Raw genomic sequence first — 24,507 nt, 5'->3', positions numbered from 1 at the left:
GATTTTTCTTCAAAATTTCTTTTCCCCTCACTGTTAGATTTTTGAGACCTCATTCTGAGTTTAGACTGAAAGGCACTTTCAAGTGAGTCATCACTTCGCCGGCTCAGTCTAGCCTCATATGCTTCTAGAGAGCCCATTAGTTCTATTACTGAAAGAGTCTCAATGTCTTTTGACTCTTCAATAGCAGTAACGACATGATCATATTTTTCAGGCATGCTAATAAGTATTTTTTCAACAATCCTTTTGTCGGTTATATAGTCTCCATAGGCTCTCATTTGATTTACTACTTCTTTGATTTTAGAGTAGTAATCTTTGACGGTCTCAAAATCTTTCATTTTTAAATTTTCAAAATCTCGCCTTAGGGTTAGTAGCTTGACGGATCTCACCTTGACACTTCCTTGAAATTCTTCTTGAAGAGTTTTCCACGCCTCCTTGGCTGTTGTAGCTCCCATGATACGTGGAAAAATAGATGGCGTCACGGCTTGTTGAATGTAGCCTAGAGCGGCAGCATTTCTTACAACATTTTTGTTGTGTTTTTCTTATTGATCCGCAGGCAGAGTCTCGACATCTTTTGGAGTTGTGAACCCGACTTCGACAATATCCCACAAGCTTTGTGCTTGGAAATATGTCTTCATTCGGATACTCCAAAAGTCATAGTTGTCACCATCAAAGATAGGAACGGGAATATTGTATGCACCAACGGTAGTCATGGTGTATTTTTAGTAAACGCCCAACACGGCTCTTGATGTCACTTGTTAGAATTGTTATGAGTTTTAGTTATTTATGTGATGCTTAAATATTGTTTAGATGTTAATTGATGATGAGGGGATTTAGAAGAGTTTGAATATGTGATGGACTAGATAGAAATAAACTTAGATTTTATTGATTGAAGTTGTTGATGTTGTTATTGTTGCATCCATATGTTACAAGATGGCCATATTTATAGGCCTTCAAAGTCGGTTAGACTAATCTAGAAATTTCTAGTAATTAAACACTAACCAAATATCTAAATGATTCTAAATAATCCTAGTTAATTCTAACTTTTACTACAACTAATTTATTCTAGTAGTTTCTAGAAATACATTAATATTTCAACACATTTATAGAGATTAATGCGTGTTCTTAATTATAACAATCTTCCATTGGTGAATGTGTCAACAGACGTTCATCTTTTGAAAACCGGGTTCCAGGATCTGTAATCATGGCATCATGTTGATTAATTTCCATTAACAATAACAGGATCTGATGATAACTAATTATGAAGTCGCTGTCAATTTCAATCTCTCTCTCATGAGATACTCCTTCATCCACACATATATCCTTCACAACATGGAAACCACTATCGTCATAGCATGTTATCAACTCAGGCAGTTAGCATTCTGTATCATGTTTATCGATGTAATCTAAAGGAACAGTAGAAGGTGGTAGTAAGGAATTCCCCAATTTGTCATCTTCAATTGTAGTAGCGATGTTGACTTTCACGTCATTCATAAATTGAATATCAGTTAAGAATGGATTTACATATCTTTTAGACTATAAGGGGTTTAGGGTTTAGGATGAGGAGTTGAGAGTTATAGAAATGCCCTTTTTCCACTCATGTAAAGCCATGTGACATTCACTAATCATGAGGGGCATTCCCCCCAGCCATTACCTTGGAGTAAAGCATCCCCCCTTACCTTTTTCCTATAAATACTTTCATTATCTCATTCCAAAAAGTTGTAAAATTCACCGAGTAGAGCCGAGTACTCTTCGAGTACTCGCTACAAGGTAGGGTGTCGAGTAGACCGATTACCCCGAGTACTCCCCGACTTGGCCACTTTGACCCCGCTTACTCACCGCATACATCCGAGTACCCAACTCGCTTGTCAACCGACCTGGGAACGATTAGCGACTTCCACAACCTTGCTAAAAACACACTACAAAATTCTCAAATTCCAGAAAGCACATACATAACTCAAACAACGAACTCTGGATGAGGAAGAGCACGCAATCAAGCAATGTGTCCTATCGGACAATCGCAACCCGTACGAGGCAGAGCACGCGGGTAAGCAAGTCGTTCCCCCATTTAGTCACAACCCCGAAAAGGTAGAGCACGAGGCCAAGCAAGTCGTCAGCCGCAACCTGAACCTCAACCATTACATCCATGATGTCTCGAGTTCAACCTGACAGCGGAATTTTCAATCCACCCACACTTGCAACAGCCGGTCAACTTCATTGACGAAGAATTGAACGAGGTATGGGATTCTATCATGGCTCAAAACCAAAACGAACTAGTTAGGCCATGTGCTCCAGGTTAGAAGCGAATTCATTGGGACGACAGACCTGAAAGATACGAGACCAACAATGGTTAAAAGTACGCAAACGATTTTGAATCGAAGTCGGATGATTATCACAATGATTACCAGCGCTGTAATGATGGTGACAGTGACATTTTGTCGACCGATTCCATTTATGGTTGGCGGCATTAAGTGGTCAATTCGTCCTAATGTTTAAGTTTTATGTAATGTTTAAGTTTTATGTACTTTTTTATGAGATATCTTGTACCATTGATCTATTTGTTAGCTGGTATTGTAATATTCGTTAATTAGTTTCCGTTTAATGTTTTTCATGAATAAGTAGTGGCTTTTTAATCAATAGATAGTGTTTCTTTAACTTAAAGTAATATGTTTTTAGATTAATGTAATGTTTGTTAATTAATGTCCTTTGTAATGTTAATTTTATAATAAAAAAGTCACTAACCAATTCTATACATAAAAGGTTAAAACACTATCGGAGTGTGTTTTTCTACCGTGATGGTTTTACGGTAGTATTTTTATGTTTTGTTTTAAATTTATTAGTGATACTTTTATTATGACGAGAGTAAGTACCCGTGCGTTGATGGTGGGGGTGATCGGTCATAAAGTGTGATAGCCAAATGCCTTAACTGTACGGGTTCCGTCTTCGAATTTAAAAATTTGTCAAAAGTATATCGAATGACATCTCTAATGAAAGAGCATGAAATTTTAAGAACACCATATAATTTTTAATGTACGGTTTTTGGGATAAAAGATTTTGAATGAATTGGAGGAATAAATGATTTATGCAAGAGAGAGAAAAAAAATGATTGGTTGAGATTTTAGGAGAGCGAAAGGGTAATATAGTTATTTTAGGTAAATATAAAATTGATAGAGGGACATTTTAGGAATGTAAATATTAAAACTTTAAATTTAGACAATGACTTTTTACTTTATAATATAGTATAGATAAAGTTAATGCTACACACTTATATCGTGATAGAAAAAATAATATTTTTTTTTAATAGAAATTAGCCTTTTCTTGATTGATGATGATATAATGTTATAATTTAAGACTTTGGGGTGTATCGTTCCTTTGGATTCTAATAGTACTACTAATCTAATAATTGGATGGGCTCTACTTCTATTAATATTAATAACTTCCCTCATGTATCAAATGTGGATATTTGTTCTTCATGTAATTAGTTTGCAAAGAAAGTTTTCTTATGGTTAGAAAGAATAATAAAGTAAATTGCACCTCTTGTAAAAAGGGTAAATTACAAAAATCATATCTGAGGTTTGTTCAAAGCTATATTGGTCATATCTACAATTTAAAAATTACGCGAGCCATACCATCATTGTCAAAAACTTACATTAACCATACCTATCACTGACGGCCGTCAATTTGGCTGTTAAGTCAAGTCACGTGTTGTGCATGTGAGGTATCAAAACCGTAATTTCGTATATACTCCAGGTATCATTTGTGTAATTCACCCTAATAAAAATTATTAATATATTTATATTTCTATTTCATTTATTAAAGTGGTTAGATATTCTATATTAAAATTCACACACATACACACAAACACATATATATATATGTTTTTTTAAAAAAAACCTATTTCAAAATAAAATTTTAAAAATTATAAAAGGATGTCATCATACGATACAAGTTTAGGCTTAGAAATTCTAAGATTAGAAAAACGATTAACTCTGGAACTTTAAACATAAAATATTACAAATTGCTAATTTTGAGATATATTCTAAAACCGTAATGGGCATTTGATATTGCTCTACCCCTCTAATTTGAGGAGGATGTCAACAAACCATACGAAAAAATTATATTGCTTTTTAAAATTATATTTTTTTAAATAGGTTTTTATTAAAAAGAATAAATCATAAATTAATAATAATAATAATAATAATAATAAAAACATAATAATAATATATATATAAGTGAAAATTTTAGTGGTTTTGATGGTTCTCATCCTTGTTATATTTACTATACACATATAACAAAATAATCATGACATATTTAATAATAAATGCATTCTTGTATCAACTATTTTTCTCGATATACTTTTCATTATAAAAATTATTGTTTCATAATAAATGTCATATCTACCCAACTTAATAAATGAAGTATAAATAAAAGTCTAAAATTCTTAATAATTATTTTTATGGTGAATTACACAAATGATACCTGGAGTATATACGAAATTACAGTTTTGATACCTCACATGCATGACACGTGACTTGACTTAACGGTCAAATAGACGACCGTCAGTGATAGGTATGGTTAGTGTAAGTTTTTGACAACAGTGGGTATGACTCGCATAATTTTTAAATTGTAGGTATGACCAGTGTAGTTTCAAACAAACCTCAGGTATGATTTTTGTAATTTACCTTTATAAAAATTGAGAAGAGTTACATGAAAATACTTGACAAGACTTTTGTTAGTTCAACGGTTTGGTAGGACATACATATTTTGTTCAACAGTATTGATTTAGATAAATTTTATTATAATTAGTATAAAGTGGATTATTATTTGGTATAATCTTGTTAACGACTAAATATCAAGATTGTAAAAAGTAAAAACAAGCAATTTAGACATTTCAGAATAACTCTTTTGCTTATAACTATGTTATTGAGTACATATGAGATTGTAAATACAAACCATCTACCAGACATTTCCGTTTCGAGTATAAATTTCCAATTCATTTATGATAGCATTTAATTTATGTTATTTTTTCCCGATAAATGTGGACCGAGTTTTAAAAAAATGATGCATGTTTTATAATGGGAAATGATATTTGTACCACTTATTTTGATAGTTTTACCACAACGGTGCATTACTAGTTTGTACAGTCAGCTGTAAAAGTTATACGTCGTAGACTTGTGGTACATTAATCAAAAATCATGGTACGAATATCACCTCCCTTTGATAATGTGTCTAAACAACACACATTATGAAGTAAAACAGTAAAACTGAGCATCAAAACTTCACAAAACGTGTGCTTGTAATCCAAAAGAGCCTGAGCTACAACAGTAATACAGTATCATTTAAACCCAAAAAACATTACTTCATTGAGAGCTGTCCACCAAATTGTCAATTTAGGACTAATCAAAAACTGACGAAATTTCACTTCATTCGGCTAATACATCAAAATCTATCCTATTTTCTGTAATGCTTGGTGTTCTTCAATTGTCACCAAGTTAAACATTACAGGCTCATATTCCATGTGGCATGTGGAGAACTCTTCGATATAAATCTCTTTTCTCAGATCAAAAGACCTCGGTGAAAAGGCAAAATAAGCCGCACAGCATATGTGTAGTAAACATATCAAAACTGTGAGTTACTAAGAAATGTAACCATGCATCTTGTATTCTGAAATAACCCATCCAACTTCTGCCAGACAGCAGATTGAGCTTCTAAAAGCTTCTGGGCCTTGGTTTGCAACTTGGATTGTCGTCTGATAGTTTCACCATGTATCTGGCAATAAGAACATATAATTAGCTCAAATTACATTAAAATAACTTAAAGATATCTGGAATTTAAACCTTGTGAAATGATATTTTATTTGCGTTATTGGTATTTACAGGTGGCAACTTGATACCATTACTCATGCGGACAACTTCGGTTATAAAGTCAGGCGAGTCAAAACAAAAACAAAAAAATAGCTAAAAGGAACAGATTAAATGCATTCGGAAAATACAGGACTCGCTAACTCTTTAGGGCATATAAGCTCCTAAATTGTTTTATTCAAAAATTCAGATTATGATTGTAATAATACTGTTTTCGCAATCATAACTAGAACACACTATATATTTATATAAAAAACTCTTAAATGATCAAGAAAAAAAAAGTGCATGTGGGTCTACTAATTTTTGGCAAATACATGGTAGAAGATGCCCGTTTAGACTTGAAACTACTTTGAGCCATTATCCAGCCCGTTAAACATATCACCTCTAGTTGTATAGTATATACTGAGTACTCGAGTAGAAGATCAAAAAGTACAAACCTTCAAGAACAGTCGAATTAGAGCCTGTATGAACTCAAAGTTGTTTCTGCATGAGATTTCATGTATTAAATATTCGAGTATAAGTTCAAGGACAAGTAGCTCTGGTCTCTTTTCAGGTTCTTGATCATCATCATCATCAATGATCTGAAGCATCCTTAATTCCATATCCAATGTGGACGGGGATAAACTTTTTAGATAATCTGTGTACGCCTCAACTGTATATTCAAAAGCATGAAAATTATGTTCAAATTTGCGGAACAGCAAAAAAAAGAATATGGTATTATTATTACAAGATTCATATACTAAACACCTACAGTTTTTCGTTTCAGCAGATGACTTGAGAAACTGTACAAACGGCGAAAAGGAAAAATCTGTATTCCGAGTAGATTTATCAAGCTGATCAGCTTGTATGGCCTTATCATTAGTCGTTTCACTTGCTTTAAATAATATTTCACCAGAGAGAGATGGTATCGAAGGCAAAAAGAAAGGTGCCTTTTCAGGTTTCTTTGGAGGCTCGATTGGCTTGTTGCGGGCCTGCAAAATACAAAATAGTTGTAAGTATATAGTACATCAGATTATGATACGGACATGACAGCTTGATAAAGTATGTGGCATAAGTGCTGCGTAATTAAAGAGTTATGGAGACCTTTATGATGTCCAAATTTATCAAGCTTTGCCACTGACTCTTAGGCAACAGTGAAAGTGTGACTAGGTCTGGGATTTGTTGATCAAGCAGTGTAACGTGAGTAATGGCTTCAGGCTGAGAGTTGCTTAAAGCAGGTTTATCAGAAACGTCATCTTTTGAACCCTCTACTGAAGATATGGATGGTAATTTAACATTCACAACTTCCTTTCCACTTCCATATGAATCAATATGTGTGGGTCCAGAAAACATCGTCTGGTTTACCCTGATAAGAAGAATGCATAAAGTTACACTATTTACTTTAGAAGCTTAAAAATTACTACTGTAAGTATAATAAAACAATTAATTAAGAAAACTTACATTAACTTCTACTCAGAATATTTAAAATAAGTATTTGAGATAGTCAAAAGGAGTCAATTAAATTATATTTGTAACCAACAAAAAGAGACAACCAGATAAACTTAGCATAAAACCTTCACAAAATGAAATATTGGACGTTTGAGTGTTCAACATGACACCTCAAGCCAAAAGGCATAAAAATTTGGAAGAACCAATAGACTAGGCTACAAATTCATCACAATTAGTTATTATAAAAAAGTATGCATAAATCCTACAGCCAGAAAAAAGATCAGGTTAAAGTCAGGTTCATTCTTGGTACAGGTCGAGTTGGGTTGACCTGCAGACTCTTCTTCCATTCCATAAAAAAATAACTAAACTGAGGCGTTTAGTATGATTACGAAAACTATAATGCTGCAGAAACAATCAGATTATTTCAATGCAAGGATTCAAGGTTATAAGGATGAAACATGCAATTCTGATGACTGACAGCTCATTTAATCAATCAACCCATTTCGCCCAATCCCCTTGTTAGCTCATTTCGCCCAATCCCCTTGTTAGCTCATTTTTGTCACAATTTCCAATCTTAAAAAGCCTAATTAGGCTAGGGTTTTGCTAGGTTCTGCAATAACAATAACAAAAGGATTCTAAAGCATTGGGACCCTATAATAACCAAAGCCATGTTTTTATTTAGAACGGAAGCTAATCACCAGAGCCATGTACAGAGAAGTAAAGAAAAAAATTAAACAGAAGTTGCGCCTTACCACAGGTAGACACCATTCTGATCAACATGAGTTGTTGCCAAAACATCCATATTTGGTGACATAGACAAAGCAGTGATAGGTACATCAACACGTATAGCATCAATCTGTCTTGCTAGAATAACATCCCAAATCCTAAGAGTGCCATCCATACTACACGACAAAAGCCATTTTCCATCCTCACTAAAACAAATGTCAGTGATTCTATCAGTATGACCTTCAAACTTACGAACCAGTTTTAGTGCAACAACATCAAACATACGAATAACTAAATCATCCGTAACAGTAGCCAAAAGACCTGAAATCATTTAAAAAGGCTTATCAGTAGTAGTGGTGATTCTAACTCACTTACCTATAATTGGGTCAATTCTGGTCGATTTACAATGCAATCAGTCAGTGGGTATTATTTAAGGATTAGCTCAATGGAAACAGGTCAAGAAATGTTGAGCAAAAAAAAGTCACAGAGCTGTTTTCAAATGCTTAAAAACTCCTTAAACCTTATTCACTTTATAAATTAAAGTCAGATTATTTTGTACAACATCAAATTTTAGCCTGTTTCAACCCACCCACCCAGCCTATCTTTTCACCTCTACTCATCACGTACATGTGTGCAGGTTAGTATATATGTGCTCGACATAAAAAGAGACGACGAAACAAAATTATGAAAAAGGTGTACCATTAGAACGGTGGTAGATTATCTTAACCACTGTGTAACCTATTTCCCACTTGGATTTCAGCTCACGTCCTTTAAAACTCCAAACCTGAAACAAAATGTAATTTACATAAGATTAAAACTGTAGAAAGTAGCCAAGTAGGTATAGTCCGGTCAGAAGATTAAGATCATGATCTTGGAAAACATTAAAAAAAGTGCACATACCTTTATATCACCATTATATCCGGCACTGATCAGTAGGGAGTTTGTTGAATCACAAGCAACACCAACCACCTCTCCACTGTGAGCAGAACTTTTTTCTGAAACATCCACATAAGATCCTCGGCTCAAGCCCGATTGAAGATTAAACTTCTCAATCCAACCACCTGCTGTGCCTAATATTGCAAAGTTGCCACATGAACTGATAGCACATGCCTGCCATCAGATAACAAATGCTAATGAAACTGCAGTTCATATAACTTGAAAGTCGTTACTGACTTGGACCAAAACCGTTGACGGAGTAAACTTATTTGGACCAAACCGTAATTTATGAAACCTAGGGATGAAAACGATAAATTTTGACCCACTAGAATTGTAATTTACTCTATAATAAATTAAATATGATGTGGAAAAAAACATATAGATTGAAGCTGTGAATAGCTGTCTCAAATACCACTAAACATATAGCTATGTTGACGCTTATAGTAATGAAATAAATAATGGCAAGTTGCATAGAATTAATACCTTAATCGGAGCTTTAATATCTGTGCTAGGTGTCAGAATGTGCTCTCCAAGCACAAAATTTTGTAGCCTCCAGACATAAGCATGCGGAGTATCTCTATGACATGTAACAACATTTGACCAATCCCTTTCCCTAATTTCAGCTAACATAATTAGCCCAAAAATGAAAGATTAGATGACAAGCTTGGACATAGCATTAGGTTACAAAGTTAAGACTAAAAGATATCCACAATAATATGAATACCTTGATTAAAGTAACTGCAAAATAAACTTTAAACGGAAAATTTACTTGATGATACTAACCTATAATGCTTCCTTTTTTCAAAAAAAAAAAATAGTTACCACCATAGATGACAAAGAAAATTTATAGATACTGAATAAATTAAAACTTTAGATTAAAAGTTCAAGCTTGAATTTTCAAAAGCAAATTAGTAACAGATGCATTACAAGATCAGATTTGATAGACAACATACCAACATCAAATGCGATCACAGGCTTCAACTTTATTTCTTCTTCCTGAAAATGATATAATGGATAAAATATGAATGCCAACAAACTGTATGGGTTAAAATGTCAATGTGACAACAAGATCATGTGTATAAATCAAACATCAATATTATATCCAATAGGATGTTTTGACTTTTACAGTAGCAAAGAGACAATGAATGCTTATGAGATCATCTTATAGAGTTTGTACTTTTAAGTTTAACCCACTTCTTGAACACGTTTCTCAAGCTGTTGTGCAAGATTCTTGGCATATAACAATTTCTGCATTTCTTTGTATTTAATAAAGCCACACAACTTATCTTAACGAACACCATCTTATGCACTCACGCACTGGTAGAATGCCAACTTGAATGGTGCATATAATACTCGCTAACATGTCTAGTTCAAATATTTTATGGTTGATCACAGACTTGTCATGTATCTTGAAACCTAGATATGTTTGATCGCTCGTGAACTAACAGGCTATCAGGTGCAAGAAATAAAATTGAAAAACTTATCAAACATCCTACAGCAAAAAATAATATTCAATAAAAAAATATATGCGCGAATGCGCCTCACAAAATCCAAGGTATCACGCATCCTGCATGCAAAAGTAATAGCCCATACCTTCAATTTGAGTTTCTTTGCCCTTTTGGTTACATGACGCTGAGAAAGTTCTCTACTTTGTTGATCCTGAATGCAAGAAACAAGTACATAAGCGTGAGAGTTTTTTTAGATGATATGTTTATCATTCGGTTTTGCAGAAATAGAGCTCTAAAATATATGTAACGTGGACACTATCTTAAATCATAAAAAGTAAAGTAGTAAACCGAGGCCCTATTCGTGTAGACTCTTTAGGAAGCTGTTCAGACTGACTGGCAAGAGTAACACATCATGATTATGTTTTCAGTGCACAACATATAATCAGTTCAAACTTAATTCACAATGAAACCGCAAGCCGCATTGTCATTTCAAGGCCTACTTTTGTTCACCCGCTAGCCCGCTATTTTAGAAAAGATAGAATGTACCTTTAAGTTACACTAGTTCAGACAAAAAAAATCCTTAAAACGATATACTTTTTTCCTTTTGTCAGGGTGAAATGGTACAATGACTATAGACAACTAGATACTTCACCCTCTATGACAATGTGAAATGGTCCAATAACTATGGTCAACCTCGGAAGTACAAAAGCTTCCAAAAAATCTCCAAGTGATATGTACGTGCATTAAATATATACGCATATATCTAGTAGTACTTCCTCAGAAGTCCAAATACATCAAAAGACAATCTCCATATAAATGATGTTTACACGTGTCTAATATATACAGTTATACACATGAAAGATGAATATACTTAATACTGTGAGCATCAAAATAGTATTCAACCTGAATAACAGAGAAAAGGCGGAAAGCACGATCTTGACCAGCCGATAGAATGTGTCTCCCGTTAGCATAAAACCTACAAGTTCCTCCACCAGTACCAGTATTCAATAGACAACATTAATGGTACGCATTTCACACTATAAACAACTTTTTTTGTACGCATAAAACACACACATCGTGACATGCTTGATGTGAACATCACAGTATATTACCTTATACAGAGAGGTGGTGCACTGTGTCCACTTCGAAACCTTAACAAACGAGGATCACCACCAGTTGTATCGAATATCCACATCTACAAGGACAGATTAAGTAAGATCCAAGATAAAACAATATTCTGTGCTGATACTACAAGAGATGTAGAAAGATGATATGTTGTCTACTTGTCTGTAAAGGTACAACACACAAAAACAGAGAGATCATAGTTTACCTTTATAGAGTTGTCTGCAGATGTACTCATTAGAACTGGTTCGTTAGCAAAAAAATGCAATGAAATCACAGAACTATCATGAGCATCTCTAATAACAGATTGCAGTCTCCTCTTTTCAAGATTCCATATGCTGATGACACCAGATGAACCTCCAGATGCTAGAAGAGGCTGACCATCTGCAAAATAGGGTGAAAAGTGTCACCTAGTCTACATGTATAGAAGCAAGTACAGTATACAGACTTCAAATCACTAAAACCAAAAAAGAAATATTTTCCATGAAAAAAATAATTATAGAGATTCAAGTGCAGCTATGTCTACAAGAAAGTCAAACCAAAAACAACCAAATATAAGATCTTTACCAGTTCTGAATGACAAAGCAGTCACAGCACCTCGAGTAGACTGACTAAACGTAACAAGTTCTTCATCAAAACGGATGTTGTGAACATGAATCTTTCCATCGGCACAGCCAACAGCAATGACATCTAAAGCGGGAGAAGAAACGCAACAAGATATAGAGGTTTTCCAGCCTTTAAATTCATAAAGTTTCTTCTTTGTGCTGATGTTCCAAAGCTGAAGTGAACCATCCTGACTTCCAAGAATCACCTGTTTATGTGCTTTTATCAAGTTAATGCAAAGAATAAAGAATGAACAGTAATCTCCATAACATAGAGGTGAAAAGGATACCTTGTTTAAGTAAGTGTCTGGATGCATAATACAACTTGGAGTGAATTCGCCATCTAGCAAGATATGACCAACTGGAGCAGGATTTTCATCCGTTCCTTTGAACGCCCATATGAAAACATTGCCTTTTACATCAACACTAAGGATGTGTTCTCCAAACAGAAGCAGCAAGTTGACCTTGGTCTCATGTCTGATCCATGTAGCCACCTGTTTGCATGAACTATGTGTTTCAGCGGATGCTTTCCAAGACAATACTACTAAGCATTTAAGCACTTGCCTTTTACATCCATACATTTGGATCATCATAACAAACAAAGATATAAACCTTGCTCTCGCATTACAAATTAGACAACGCCAATGTCTAAGGACATAGACAGTGATATAGCATTTCTTGCATGAGTTCGCAAGCGCAAGGGTATACTTGCCAGCATAAAATGCAAACATTGAATATGTATGAAGAATCATGTGAAGTACACTAAAAACATTGTATACATATATATAGATTTACACCTTAAATGATATCATAAGGAACTTAAAAATAAGATAAAATACAATACAAAAGTAAGTAGGTTAATAATAAACGATAGATGGTTGTGTCAGAGAAAAGATGGTTGCTTCAGAGAAAAGAAGGTTATGAACCTGATGAGCACGCTTGAATACACCAATACGATTTCCATATGCAGCAAATGTATAGTCACGATAAGATGCCAGAGCCCGAATCTTGTTTGAAAGTTGAGGGCCTATAAAAAAAAATCAAAAAATCAAACTAAGAGAATCAACCATTGAACAACAATAAAGTTCAAAACTTTTTTAAAAAAAGTAACGCGTCAAACCTACTACTTTTTTAACATCAAATGTATAGCAGCTTAACACGGTTTTGAGATTTCATTGCAGCTAAAAAAACTTCATTCCCATCTAACATACTTTAATCAATACACTTGATTCAACATCCTTACTTTCGTCCAATTCTATGCATAACAAACTTAAACTTTTTTCCCCACCCACTTAAAGTAACGCCATTACACACAATAATTGAACTTTCGTCCAGTTTTCTGAAACAGCTACTAATTAAAGTCCTGCTCTTAAACTACTTCAATTAATTCCTAGATGCAACAATGCGAACCCTGGACCCCCACATTGGCAAACGACCAAAAAAAAATAAAACTAACTTTAGTAGCATTGCATCATATTAAATATACATACATACATATATATATATATATATATATAACAAACTTACCAACAAGAACAAGGCTGAGCTTGGCACACTGGGAAAACAACAAAAAGAAAATCAGATGAAATTATGTTGAGTTGAATAGTATATATATATATATATGAATAAATGAAAAAAGATAGAAACGAAAAGGGGGTTTGATTAATTTACGTTGTAAATCTGCCAGGATTTGCCAACACTGACGGTGACGAAAGTTTCAGTGCCTAAACGTTGAACAGAGAAAGGGACAGTGCTTGTTATGTATCCAATTGCACGAAAAGGTTCAAATATCCCCATTTTTTTATCAACGGAATTTTCAGAAATTACTATGGAGGGAGGGACTGAGAAGAATGAAGAAAATATAATGATTTTTAGGAATTAGGGTTTTAGAGGTTTTGGAAAACACAGAGCTGCTATATTGGTAAACGACGTCGTATGTCTTTAATTGTAGATCCTTAATTAAAAAAATATTATTTTAAAATGTGTAAGAAGTTTTTCTAATAAAAGTCTTAAAAGTATCTTTTGTAAATAAATATATAAAATGTTTTTTTTTTTTGAAAGGAAATAAAAAGTTTTCAAAAGCTCAAAATTATTTCAAGAGCGGCGTCGATGTTTGAAGCGTGTAGTCGTATTTAGCCGGATGGTTTTGACGGTAACGGTTAAAAAGAATGCAAAAGGTTTAAAAAATGTTGAAATGAAAAATTATAAAATTACAAAGAAGTAGTAAAAAAAATACGTTAAAAAAACAAAGTGGTACAAAAAAGAGTACAAAAGTTATAACAATAACCAAAAAACCTTTAAAAAAAACAAAATTGGTACAAGGTATTAAAGAATTGTAAAAGAAACCTAATATTAAAATAAATACAAAAGCCTAAAACATAAATGGTATAAACAAAAAATAAAAATTTAGAAATTCAAAAACCCAAAAAAAATATAAAAAAAAATAAAAATTTGGGGTTTAATTATATAAAACCAAATTTATATATATAAGTTGAGGGGATAGAAAAATTCAAAAAGAAAATATGAGGGGCTGAAAAGAAAAAAAGAAAAAAGAAAGGAGTCAAGTTATAAAAAAAAGCAAAAATAAAAACAAAACAATAAAAAGAAGAAACATAAAAGGGCGGTGGGGAAGGGTTTCAAACCCAACACCTTTCCTTCCGAAAGTAAAGGCCTCAACCATTACACCATTTCAATTTTCTGAAATACAATTGCTAAATATGTTACATATACTGGAAATACAGAAAAGGACAAAAAACTATTGTTCACATTCAACTCCTTTATTATAGAAGGTAATTTGAAAGAAAATGGAATTTTTTTTAACAGCATTGGTGATTGGACTCAGCGGCATGCCTCTTCATCGTACGGTAGAGATCGACCACGTCACCACACAGTCAATCCGAGGGCATCACTAGCGGTAGAAGTTTCACTACTTTTCTGGAGGAAACTAGTTAAATGCTAGAGAAAAACCCTCATGCTCCACCTCATTAGTAAAGACTTTCCAATATGCCTTTTAAAGGTTTTGAACCCGTGACCAACATTTGGCTGAAAGACATAAGAAGCATTAAATATTCAGTTGGGCTAAATCCCAAGGACAAATGGAAAGCTTTTTATTTATCAACACAAGGGAAAGCACATGCGCGTTGCGGCGGTGAGATAGTAGGGGTGTAGTGTGATAGGTCATAGGAGATGATAGGTAATAGAGTGTGATAGCCAAGTACCTTAGCCGTATGGGCTCCGCCCTGAGATTTAAAAATTCGTTGAAAATATATCGAATGACATCTCTAATGAAAGATCATGAAATTTTAAGAACACCCATATAATTTTTATAATTTATCGATGTATGGTTTTTGAAATAAAATATTTTGAATGAGATTTATGCAAGAGAGAGAAAAATGAGTGGTTAAGATTTAAGAAAAGAAAGAAAAATGAGTGATTGAAATTTCTTCTAAGAGTATTATGAATAAATGACATGAGTATTTTTGGTTTTCAATTAGTTAAAGTTGAAAAAATGGGGAGGGAGGGGGGCAAATGCTTTATAATGTAGTAAAGATAAAAATATTGGTCATGTTTTCATATTATTCTTGCACTAAAATAATGTATTTTTATACCATTTTAAGTTTTTAGAACTTTTTTTTTACTGGAGTAGAAAACTTTTTGTAAAAGCTTTAATACACTCTTATATATTTTATGGCAAAAAAGTTTTTAAAATTACTATTATAGATGCTCTTAAGTTGTTTATTGGGAAATGATCCCTACACAACCATTTTTAGCCATACACAACACTATATTTATTATACAGTTGTACAGTACAATCATATAATGCATACATTATTGTGTATGACAAAAACATGTTGTGTAAGGACCTCTATTGTTTATTATTTAGTTTTCATACCCTGTTCTATGATATTGTTGTTGATTTATACTATAGTTTTTTAGGTTTCTACTTTTTAGGTTGCATTTTGGACTAAATCAATCTTGTATTTTGGTTAATAATAATTTGATTTATGAATAATTGATTTCAAAACAAACCATTAATGGCTGGATTGGTACATGAGGAGTTTGAAATTATAAGGATTTTGGTTCAAATTTAATTGTAAGGAAAATGTTTTTAAGAATGAAGACATGTTTTCAGCATGAGGTACACTAAGATCACATATCAATCAAAGATGGTTGCAATCTTGTTTCAACTTAATGATTTAGATACAAAATTAGTTATCATTATTCAGTCACAAAAGACATATTAAAGCTACCGCCAAGGTAACCTAGTAAGTAAATAGGTAATGATTTGTGTATCATTAATTTTTAACCGTATATTGTTAAACATGTGTGAAGATGTTCGACAATCAAGCCCAATAACACATTAAACCTTTTTTATTATTTTGAGTATGGTTATAAACTAATAATATACGGACCACAACCTATTTATATAAGGTAAGAATAGAATCAACTTTATTTTTAAAGTAAGAGTTGTTTTACCAACCACTCATTCAACTTATGTGATATTTAGTTTTAAAGAGAAAGTGAATGTGTTTATCTATGGTCTAGTGGATCTTTGCTTTTGTTTTATTCCTTTTATTTATTTTTAAAGATCAATCAATAATACAAGTATTATTATAAATCAAAACCAGTAGAGTACTGACATACAATGTCAATCATACAATATAATATACACTAATAATTTTATTTTTACATTATAGATATTATATGATATTGTGGAATATTAATTTTAAAGATGAATTGTTATTAAGAAAAATTGAAGATAAAAGTGATAAGAAAATGATATTGATATGAAAAAAAAAAAAATGTAATTGAAGAAATAAACCGTTAAAAAATGGTATTAGTAGCGATTGCTGGGAAAGCCGGAAAGGTGGACAAATTACCCACGCAATAAAATCAGACCGTTCCTTTCAAACCCCATTACCCTACACACAGGCAGCCACTTTAGTCAATCAATCTCCAACCACACACACTTGTCTCCTTCAAATGTCACCCCTGATATCTATCTCCGGTGGAACCCCATTTCCGATTATACTTCCAAACAAACCCACAGTCGGCCCAGCTTCCCGACGACGTTTCACGACTTCATTTGCTTCTCTGGCATCATCCCCGCAGTCTCCACCACCTCATCCAAAGTCAAAGTCAAACACACCCTCTTCAATCCCACATGATAACAACTTCAATTACGCCATTTCGAGCCCCAATGGTGCTAATCCTGGTTTGCAGTTTGTCAAGTCAGCTGAATCTGATATCGAAAAGGTCTGTTTTTTTTCCCTATCTTATGTCTTTGGTTGATGGGGATTTAAATTTGATCCTTTATTGATGATCGTTTGGTTTTATGTGTTGCAGGTGATATTTGACTTTCGGTTTTTGGCACTTCTGGCTGTTGGAGGTTCATTAGCTGGATCCTTGCTATGCTTTCTCAATGTAACTTTTAATAATTTACTTTGTGTAATTTTGCTTAAAATCGCCAATATTTAGTCTTATTAGGTGTATGTGATTGTGTCATAGATTATCAACGTACTTATATCTATGTTTGACAGTGATAACTATAGTTTGATATGTCCTGATCTGATCATTAAACTTAGTAATGTGTTCCATTTTTGTTGTTTTTCTAATTGGAGGTGAGTAGTACGTCTCCCTTTTTATTAGCTTTACACTACCAAATATGTTTCACAGACATTGTACAATACAACACCCTAAAACACATTTGGTGGTGTCCGACGATGGCGTACAGATCATCACCTATTCTAATGTCACAAAATGGCAACGTACTTTCTGAAATGTTTCAACTAGTCATTGGTAAATGACCAAACTGGAGCACTTTTTACTAAGCTTGTCGATCAAACCAAATTGGGTCAACCTGAAATTTAATTATCTGTGCTGAATTACCATATTGGGATAGTAATATAGCCTAGTTTCAGTGGCACCAAGTTAATTGAGATTGTGTAATCCCAGTATTATGTATTGCTTAGAGTGAGTATCTTCAATAAGACAGAGACTTTATAGTTTGATATCTGAAAGACTACAAGTTATGCTACATAATGATATAGATTTTCTGAGTACATTGAGTTAACTAGGTGTCACTGACTTGTTTTGATGTTGCAGGGTTGTGTTTATATTGTTGATGCATATAAAGTCTATTGGACAAGCTGTTCAAAGGGTGTTCATACCGGGAAGATGGTGCTTCGATTAGTTGAAGCAATTGGTCAGTTTCTCTAGACTTTAGTTCAGAATTTCTGTTATCTTGTCCAAAGTATTAATCATTCTCTAGCGGTGGTAATATGGGTGGGTTAGGCATTGGGTAAAGTTTGGATCTTGGTTAAGCAGACCTTTTTTAATTATGGGCAGGTCAGGGTAGGGTTGACTATGAGACACTATCTTGTTCATTTTTTTAGTTTTTATTTTCTAAGTAAGAAAACAATACTGTTACAAAAATAATCTAAATCTGTAGATAAAACGATTATGAGGTTCTCTGCTTTCAAAAGATACTTGTGATGACTTTCAACTTTTTCCTCTTAGAGCTATATGCCTATGTGATTAATCTTTTATTTTGAAAGGCAAATATATATTATAAATTGATCAATCTAGCAAGATGCTAGAGATTACATTGTCCGGAACATGACAAACACCTATATGATTAGTCTATTTGACCCATTTGAGATAAAAAAGACAGCCCAAGTCGACACATCCATAATGGATGAAAATGCGCAACTATACTTTTCTACCTTCTAGCCAAAGGGTTGTAAGGTAGTTTACAATGACTTTTGTCATCAATGGGTGTTTTCTTCAAATGATTCAGTTGCTACCCGATACATTTTAGGCTTTTGACTCTCATATCCCAGTAAACAAGTTAGGTTTAGTTTGAACTTCAGTCTTAAGATATAAGGCTTCTGAGATAGCTGCTTAGATAAATAACAAACAATTATGATGATAGCCCCTAGGATAAAATAGGGATGATTTTAAGTGACACTATTGGTCTGATGCTTGATGTTATAACTCTTATATGTACATATTCAAAGAGGATGCAGATTGGTTCTGGTGTAATTTTATGTACAGTTAGTGAGCTAAACTAGACTAGGTAGACACTAACATTACCGAAACTAAAATGATGGCTTTTGTATCCCTATGAATTATTAGGATCTTGTTACGCTTTTAGAATGGGATTGCCGGATTGCCACAAGTTACGGACTACTGTTATATATCATTTCATGGTTAATGATGACAATTGACTATTATTAGTAAGACATCATCAACTTTCTTATTTGTCATATTATCCTAATGTATGTAGACACACAACTAAAACTATTAGCTTCTCCTACTTAAATTGTACATTTGGATGCTCTGTAATTTCTGCTACAAGAAACCTCCCTGCCACAGTACCACTAGCTCTAATGTATTAAAGAAAGCATTAAAGACAGCTTGAAAACGGCCACACATCTATTGAAATCTGAACTTTATTTACGAGGACTAAGGCATTATTACATTTGGGATAAATCATCCACTAAAAAGTTGACAACATGCAAGCCAGACCGACTTTTCAATAAAACGTCCTTTAGGATATCAATACAGTGAGTAAAATAAAAAAAATCATTAGGAAACATATCTGATGTCTAGATATTCAAACGGAATTACAGCTTATCAGAAGCAGTAAGGTACAAAATTAAAATAGCTTGATATATTAAGGATAAAAAAATACTATCACTCTCTTGCAATGAGATTCAAAGTTGCTAATTTTTGAAAGGATAATGCAGATGTTTATCTCGCTGGAACGGTGATGCTCATATTTGCTATGGGTTTGTATGGATTATTCATAAGTAATGCTCCTGATAATGTGTCACCAGCAGAGGATCGTGCTCTCAAGGGTTCTACCCTTTTTGGGATGTTCGCTTTAAGAGTAAAGTCTCTTGTCAATTGACTAATGAGTTTTTGTTTCAAACTGTGGGCCTACTTATAATCGTAAATATATGTATATGTTTTGGTATGCAGGAGCGACCTAAATGGATGAAGATTAGCTCACTCGACGAATTGAAGACAAAAGTTGGACATGTGATTGTGATGATTCTTCTAGTAAAGATGTTCGAGAGGAGCAAAATGGTTACCATAGCGACTGGTTTGGATCTGTTAAGCTACTCCTTTTGTATATTCCTATCGTCTGCTTCGTTGTATATTCTTCACAATCTTCACAAAGATGACCATAAATAATTAGCTTCAACATATAGATATATGTCATCCAAATGTTTTATCACCTGAATTTTATAGCTTCTTTTTATAAGGTAAATAAGTAGATACGTATTACGTGTAAACTGTAGTTGACTAGTTGAGTATTCGTTTATATCTTTATCTTTAATCCTCTCTTTATAGATCATATGTTATGCGATGTAAATTTTAGACCTTTGAGTACACTGCAAGTACAATCATGTCACACATCATAAATTTTACAAATAACTCGATAAATTTAATTTAAAATTTTGTTTAATAAAATACATATTCATATAGACTCATAATGTAGACAGGTGATACTTGGTCGACAGGTATGGTTACTAAACTCTTTACACTTTCATGCTATTTTCTCGCTTTGGTCGGAGGTCCTAATGGAAGCAGTCTCAAACTTGTTATCATTATCTTCACCACCATACATAACGCAAATACTCTGTCTAGTTATAAGGGCTTACTATGTGAGAATGTAATGAACCTTGTCTGAATTTTATTGTAGAAAAACAAACTTTTAAAATGTTAATTTGATGTAAAATTCATTAAATATAGTGATTCACGAATGATCACCCGTTATATAAGAACAGGCTGTAGAAATATCTAACATGTGAATTACATGTGGTATAATTGAAAATCTTTTTCATTTTATATTCGGATAATACCATTTCAAACCAAACAAGACCGTTCCTTTCAAACAACTACCCGCCAAAAAATCACAGGCCCTACACACCAAAAACACTCATGAACCACTACTTGCACAATTCAATCTCTACAAACAAAAAATCTTAACTTTTTTCTATGAATATGTCTCAAGTGGTATCCATCTCTTGCAGAGGACCACTTCCCGTATTACTTTCCGCCAGACCGACTTCAGGGAAGCCGTCGAAGCGTGCTAAATCCTTTTCTCGACCCTTTTCAACTTCATTTCCTTCTATAGTCTCGCCAGAACCCAAGTCAAAGTCAAACGCAATTTCCTCAGAAACACCTTTTGTTGTTAATCCGACATCCAAAACGGATGATGACAACTTGGATTTTGGGCTTGGTAATTCGAATGGAACCAATTCTGGTTCACAGTGTGCGAAGTCGACTGAATATGGCATTGAAAAGGTATGTATGTTTCTTGTTCTTCGTGGTTCAGTTTCACGAAATTGAACTTGCTTTCCTTTGTATTAACTATACGGTTTAGAAGCCGTGACAGAGCTACGTGGTGGTCAAGGTGGCCACGGCAACCCCAAGATGTCTAACAACACTTTTTAATTTTAGTACTATTTTTATGAATTTTTTTAGTTAAAAGGTAATTGGCAACCAACGAACTACACACTTCAAATCTCATACACTCAATTTTACTCTTGTTAGTAGCATGAAAACTATTCGGTAACCTAAACTAAAAATCCTGGTGTTTAGAAGTCTTTTATTTGTGAGGTTTGTAATTGTCCGGGGCAGGTAAGGAGAAGATTAGGTTCTTAAGTGAAGAATGGTTTATGTTGAATGGAAGTTTGTCTTGCAATTTGGGTTGTGCACTTTGAACTCTTAACAGGTAACAATGCAAACAAATCTATGAACGGAGAAACAAAAAAGAAAACACAAGATATAACGTGGTTATGTCTGGTGGTGTGATTACTTTGATGCAGGGGCTATAAGGTTAAAAGTGTTACATGATAAACCCGAATTTTGAATATGTTTAATCATACAAGCTTAGGGTAATAGGAGGTTGGGTGGAAATATTTCTCTTAGCACATAAATACATACTTTAGAATTTCCTAAATTTGACTCTGTTTACTTCTCTAAAACATGTTAGTATTTTTATAGGTTCTGCACATTTTTAAACTTCACTTAAATAAAGTATACTATTTGTTACGCTGAAATTGTTATTGACGGACATGGCTTCCCTAGCAGCGTCTGGGTAATTCCTTTTGTTTCCCTGTTATTTCTGAGCAGGTGATATTTGACTTCCGGTTTTTGGCACTTCTGGCTGTTGCAGGCTCATTAGCCGGCTCCTTGTTATGTTTTCTAGATGTAATTCTCCCTAAAACTCATTTTTATAAATTCAAATCACTTTATACTATCTGCCCCCTTTTTTTCGATATTTGATATTCTTATGAATGGATTGACCAGATGTTGTTGATTTGTTTAAATCTTCGTAGGGCTGTGTTTATATTGCTGATGCATATAAAATATACTGGACGAGCTGTTTGAAAGGAGTTCTTTCGGGCAAAATGGTGCTGCGCTTAGTTGAAGCTATAGGTTAGTTTATGTAACTACACTTTTTTATAGTCTCCGTCGTCTCTAAATCAGTAAATTATGAGTCATGATCTTCCTTTCATTCAGACTTTATTCTAATTCTTACTCTGTAATCGATGACTGCATATCCTGCTGAACATTTACACTGTAAGTTTCATATGTCGGCTAAAGGCTACTGTCATGCTTACCAGTACATAAATTTGTTGCAGATGTTTATCTTGCTGGGACAGTCATGCTAATATTTGGTATGGGTTTATACGGATTATTTATCAGTAATGCTCCAGATAATATACCACCAGCAGAGGATCGTGCTCTCAAGGGTTCTTCCTTGTTTGGGATGTTTGCTTTGAGAGTAAGCTTTACTATATCGCACACACACGTATACATACACAGACACATCATAGTTGATCACATATAAAATCTTAAACCAAGTCATGGTTTAGTTAATTAACCATTTTCTTTAACCGGCACATTTTTTTGTTGTCAAAGTTGGGAGTCTTCGACGCAGATTGATGATAATTGTTCATTTAACTGATATAATCCCGTTGAGTTGTAGAAACGACCTACATGGATGAAGATCTCGTCACTTGATGAACTGAAGACAAAAGTTGGACACGTAATCGTTATGATTCTTCTAGTGAAGATGTTTGAGAAGAGCAAAATGGTTACCATAACAACTGGTTTGGATCTTTTATACTACTCTTGTTGCATATTTCTATCATCTGCTTCTTTGTACATTCTCCACAATCTTCATAACTAACTTCATATATTAACCCCTCATCTTCCCACTTTATCTGTGAGTCAGTGGCATGTATAAAATTTGTATATTGATGTTAAATTTGTTTAGACGTACATGTATAGAATCTGTATGTTCTTACTTTTGTACATATATATTTAAGAGATTATACAAATATTTCAAAAACTTATTATGTTCATATGTACAATTTTTTAATATATGTCATGACAAATTTAATAGTCTCATGATAACTATGATTATTGTTTTTCTTTCTTTTAAAGTTTCTACTTGACGATCCAAATTTACATCTATATACATAGTAAGAGTAAGTAAGTAACCGGTCAGAGCCGCCTTCTGCGGGTTTTGAGCCCCAATACCTCGACGATGTATGGGGGAGGTTAAGATGTAGGCAGACCTTACCTCTACCTAAGTAGAGAGACTGCTTCCAGTTTCTACCTAAATGGTAGAAAATGCCCTCCAACCTTTGCATGGGATGAGGATCGAACCCATGACCTCTGTCTCCAGAGGCATAGTGATATTATATATTAGATTAGGTTAAAAGGGCAATTTTGCCATTCAACTTTTATAAGGTCAAATTTGCCACTCAAAAAGTATATAAGAAAGCAAATTTGCCACTCAAATTGGTCTTTATGTACAATCTTGTTATTTTTTCTATCAAGTTCATAATTGTGTTGCCACTAAAAAAAGACGGCCCAATGAAGAAACTGGAACATGACCTATTGGGCTAGGTCCGGGCATATGGGTTTTGGGACAAGTATAAGATGATTTTTTTAGTGGGTTCAAAGGTAGGTGACAGTTTTATCCGTATACCCGGAACCCGACTAGAACCAAAGCATACGGTTAACCCGTATATATTATATTGCGTAATAAAATGTATGAAGTTCTAATTGGGCACACACGTTAAAACTACATAAATATTTATAGTAAGTAAACCGTTATAAAGAAAGAAAAAAATTAATGAATCCTCGGGAAATCTGATACGTAAGTAAAAGAGGACTCATCGGGTCCAAGTTTGGGGTGGTGGGACTCATCAGGTCCAAGTTTGGGGTGGTGGGATTTAATTTTATCCCGGGTCCGAATTGAAATAACTTAAACCTGACCCACATATATGACTTATTTTCATCCCTAATAATATCTGATGTCGGACCCTATATTCATAGTCAGCAACACAATCATTA

General features: G+C 33.7%; 3 protein-coding genes across 4 annotated transcripts; 2 read left to right on the top strand and 1 right to left on the bottom strand.

Moving 5' to 3' along the window:
* Positions 1-5,275: 5,275 nt before the first annotated feature.
* LOC122581828 (U3 small nucleolar RNA-associated protein 21 homolog) lies at positions 5,276-13,993 on the bottom strand. The gene is made up of 18 exons (XM_043754125.1): positions 13,792-13,993; positions 13,648-13,675; positions 13,047-13,147; positions 12,411-12,614; positions 12,086-12,329; positions 11,727-11,902; positions 11,509-11,591; positions 11,300-11,372; positions 10,542-10,607; positions 9,902-9,944; positions 9,432-9,571; positions 8,913-9,122; positions 8,712-8,796; positions 8,039-8,333; positions 6,942-7,203; positions 6,610-6,829; positions 6,296-6,510; positions 5,276-5,766 (listed from the first exon to the last, which is right to left on the bottom strand). The coding sequence occupies exons 1-18, from the start codon at positions 13,915-13,917 to the stop codon at positions 5,617-5,619; spliced, it is 2,721 nt and encodes a 906-aa protein (XP_043610060.1). The 5' UTR covers positions 13,918-13,993; the 3' UTR covers positions 5,276-5,616.
* Positions 13,994-17,005: 3,012 nt separating this feature from the next.
* LOC122581582 lies at positions 17,006-20,423 on the top strand. Its single transcript, XM_043753817.1, has 5 exons — positions 17,006-17,376; positions 17,467-17,544; positions 18,226-18,325; positions 19,872-20,014; positions 20,107-20,423. Exons 1-5 carry the CDS (start codon positions 17,104-17,106, stop codon positions 20,320-20,322), a joined length of 810 nt encoding a protein of 269 aa, XP_043609752.1. The 5' UTR covers positions 17,006-17,103; the 3' UTR covers positions 20,323-20,423.
* Positions 20,424-21,081: 658 nt separating this feature from the next.
* LOC122581742 lies at positions 21,082-23,494 on the top strand. 2 transcript variants are annotated; one of them, XM_043754013.1, is made up of 5 exons: positions 21,082-21,438; positions 22,270-22,347; positions 22,476-22,575; positions 22,782-22,924; positions 23,062-23,149. In XM_043754013.1, the coding sequence occupies exons 1-5, from the start codon at positions 21,130-21,132 to the stop codon at positions 23,083-23,085; spliced, it is 654 nt and encodes a 217-aa protein (XP_043609948.1). In that variant the 5' UTR covers positions 21,082-21,129; the 3' UTR covers positions 23,086-23,149. The 2 variants fall into 2 exon arrangements, with proteins under 2 accessions (XP_043609948.1, XP_043609947.1); XM_043754012.1 differs by having other exon boundaries at positions 21,087-21,438; positions 23,129-23,494.
* Positions 23,495-24,507: the final 1,013 nt, after the last annotated feature.

Source organism: Erigeron canadensis, chromosome 9, assembly GCF_010389155.1.
Source record: "Erigeron canadensis isolate Cc75 chromosome 9, C_canadensis_v1, whole genome shotgun sequence".
In the NCBI taxonomy this organism is placed as follows: Eukaryota; Viridiplantae; Streptophyta; class Magnoliopsida; order Asterales; family Asteraceae; genus Erigeron; species Erigeron canadensis.
The sequence above is the reverse complement of the archived record's forward strand: the minus strand, read 5'-3'. Positions and strand labels throughout refer to the sequence as shown.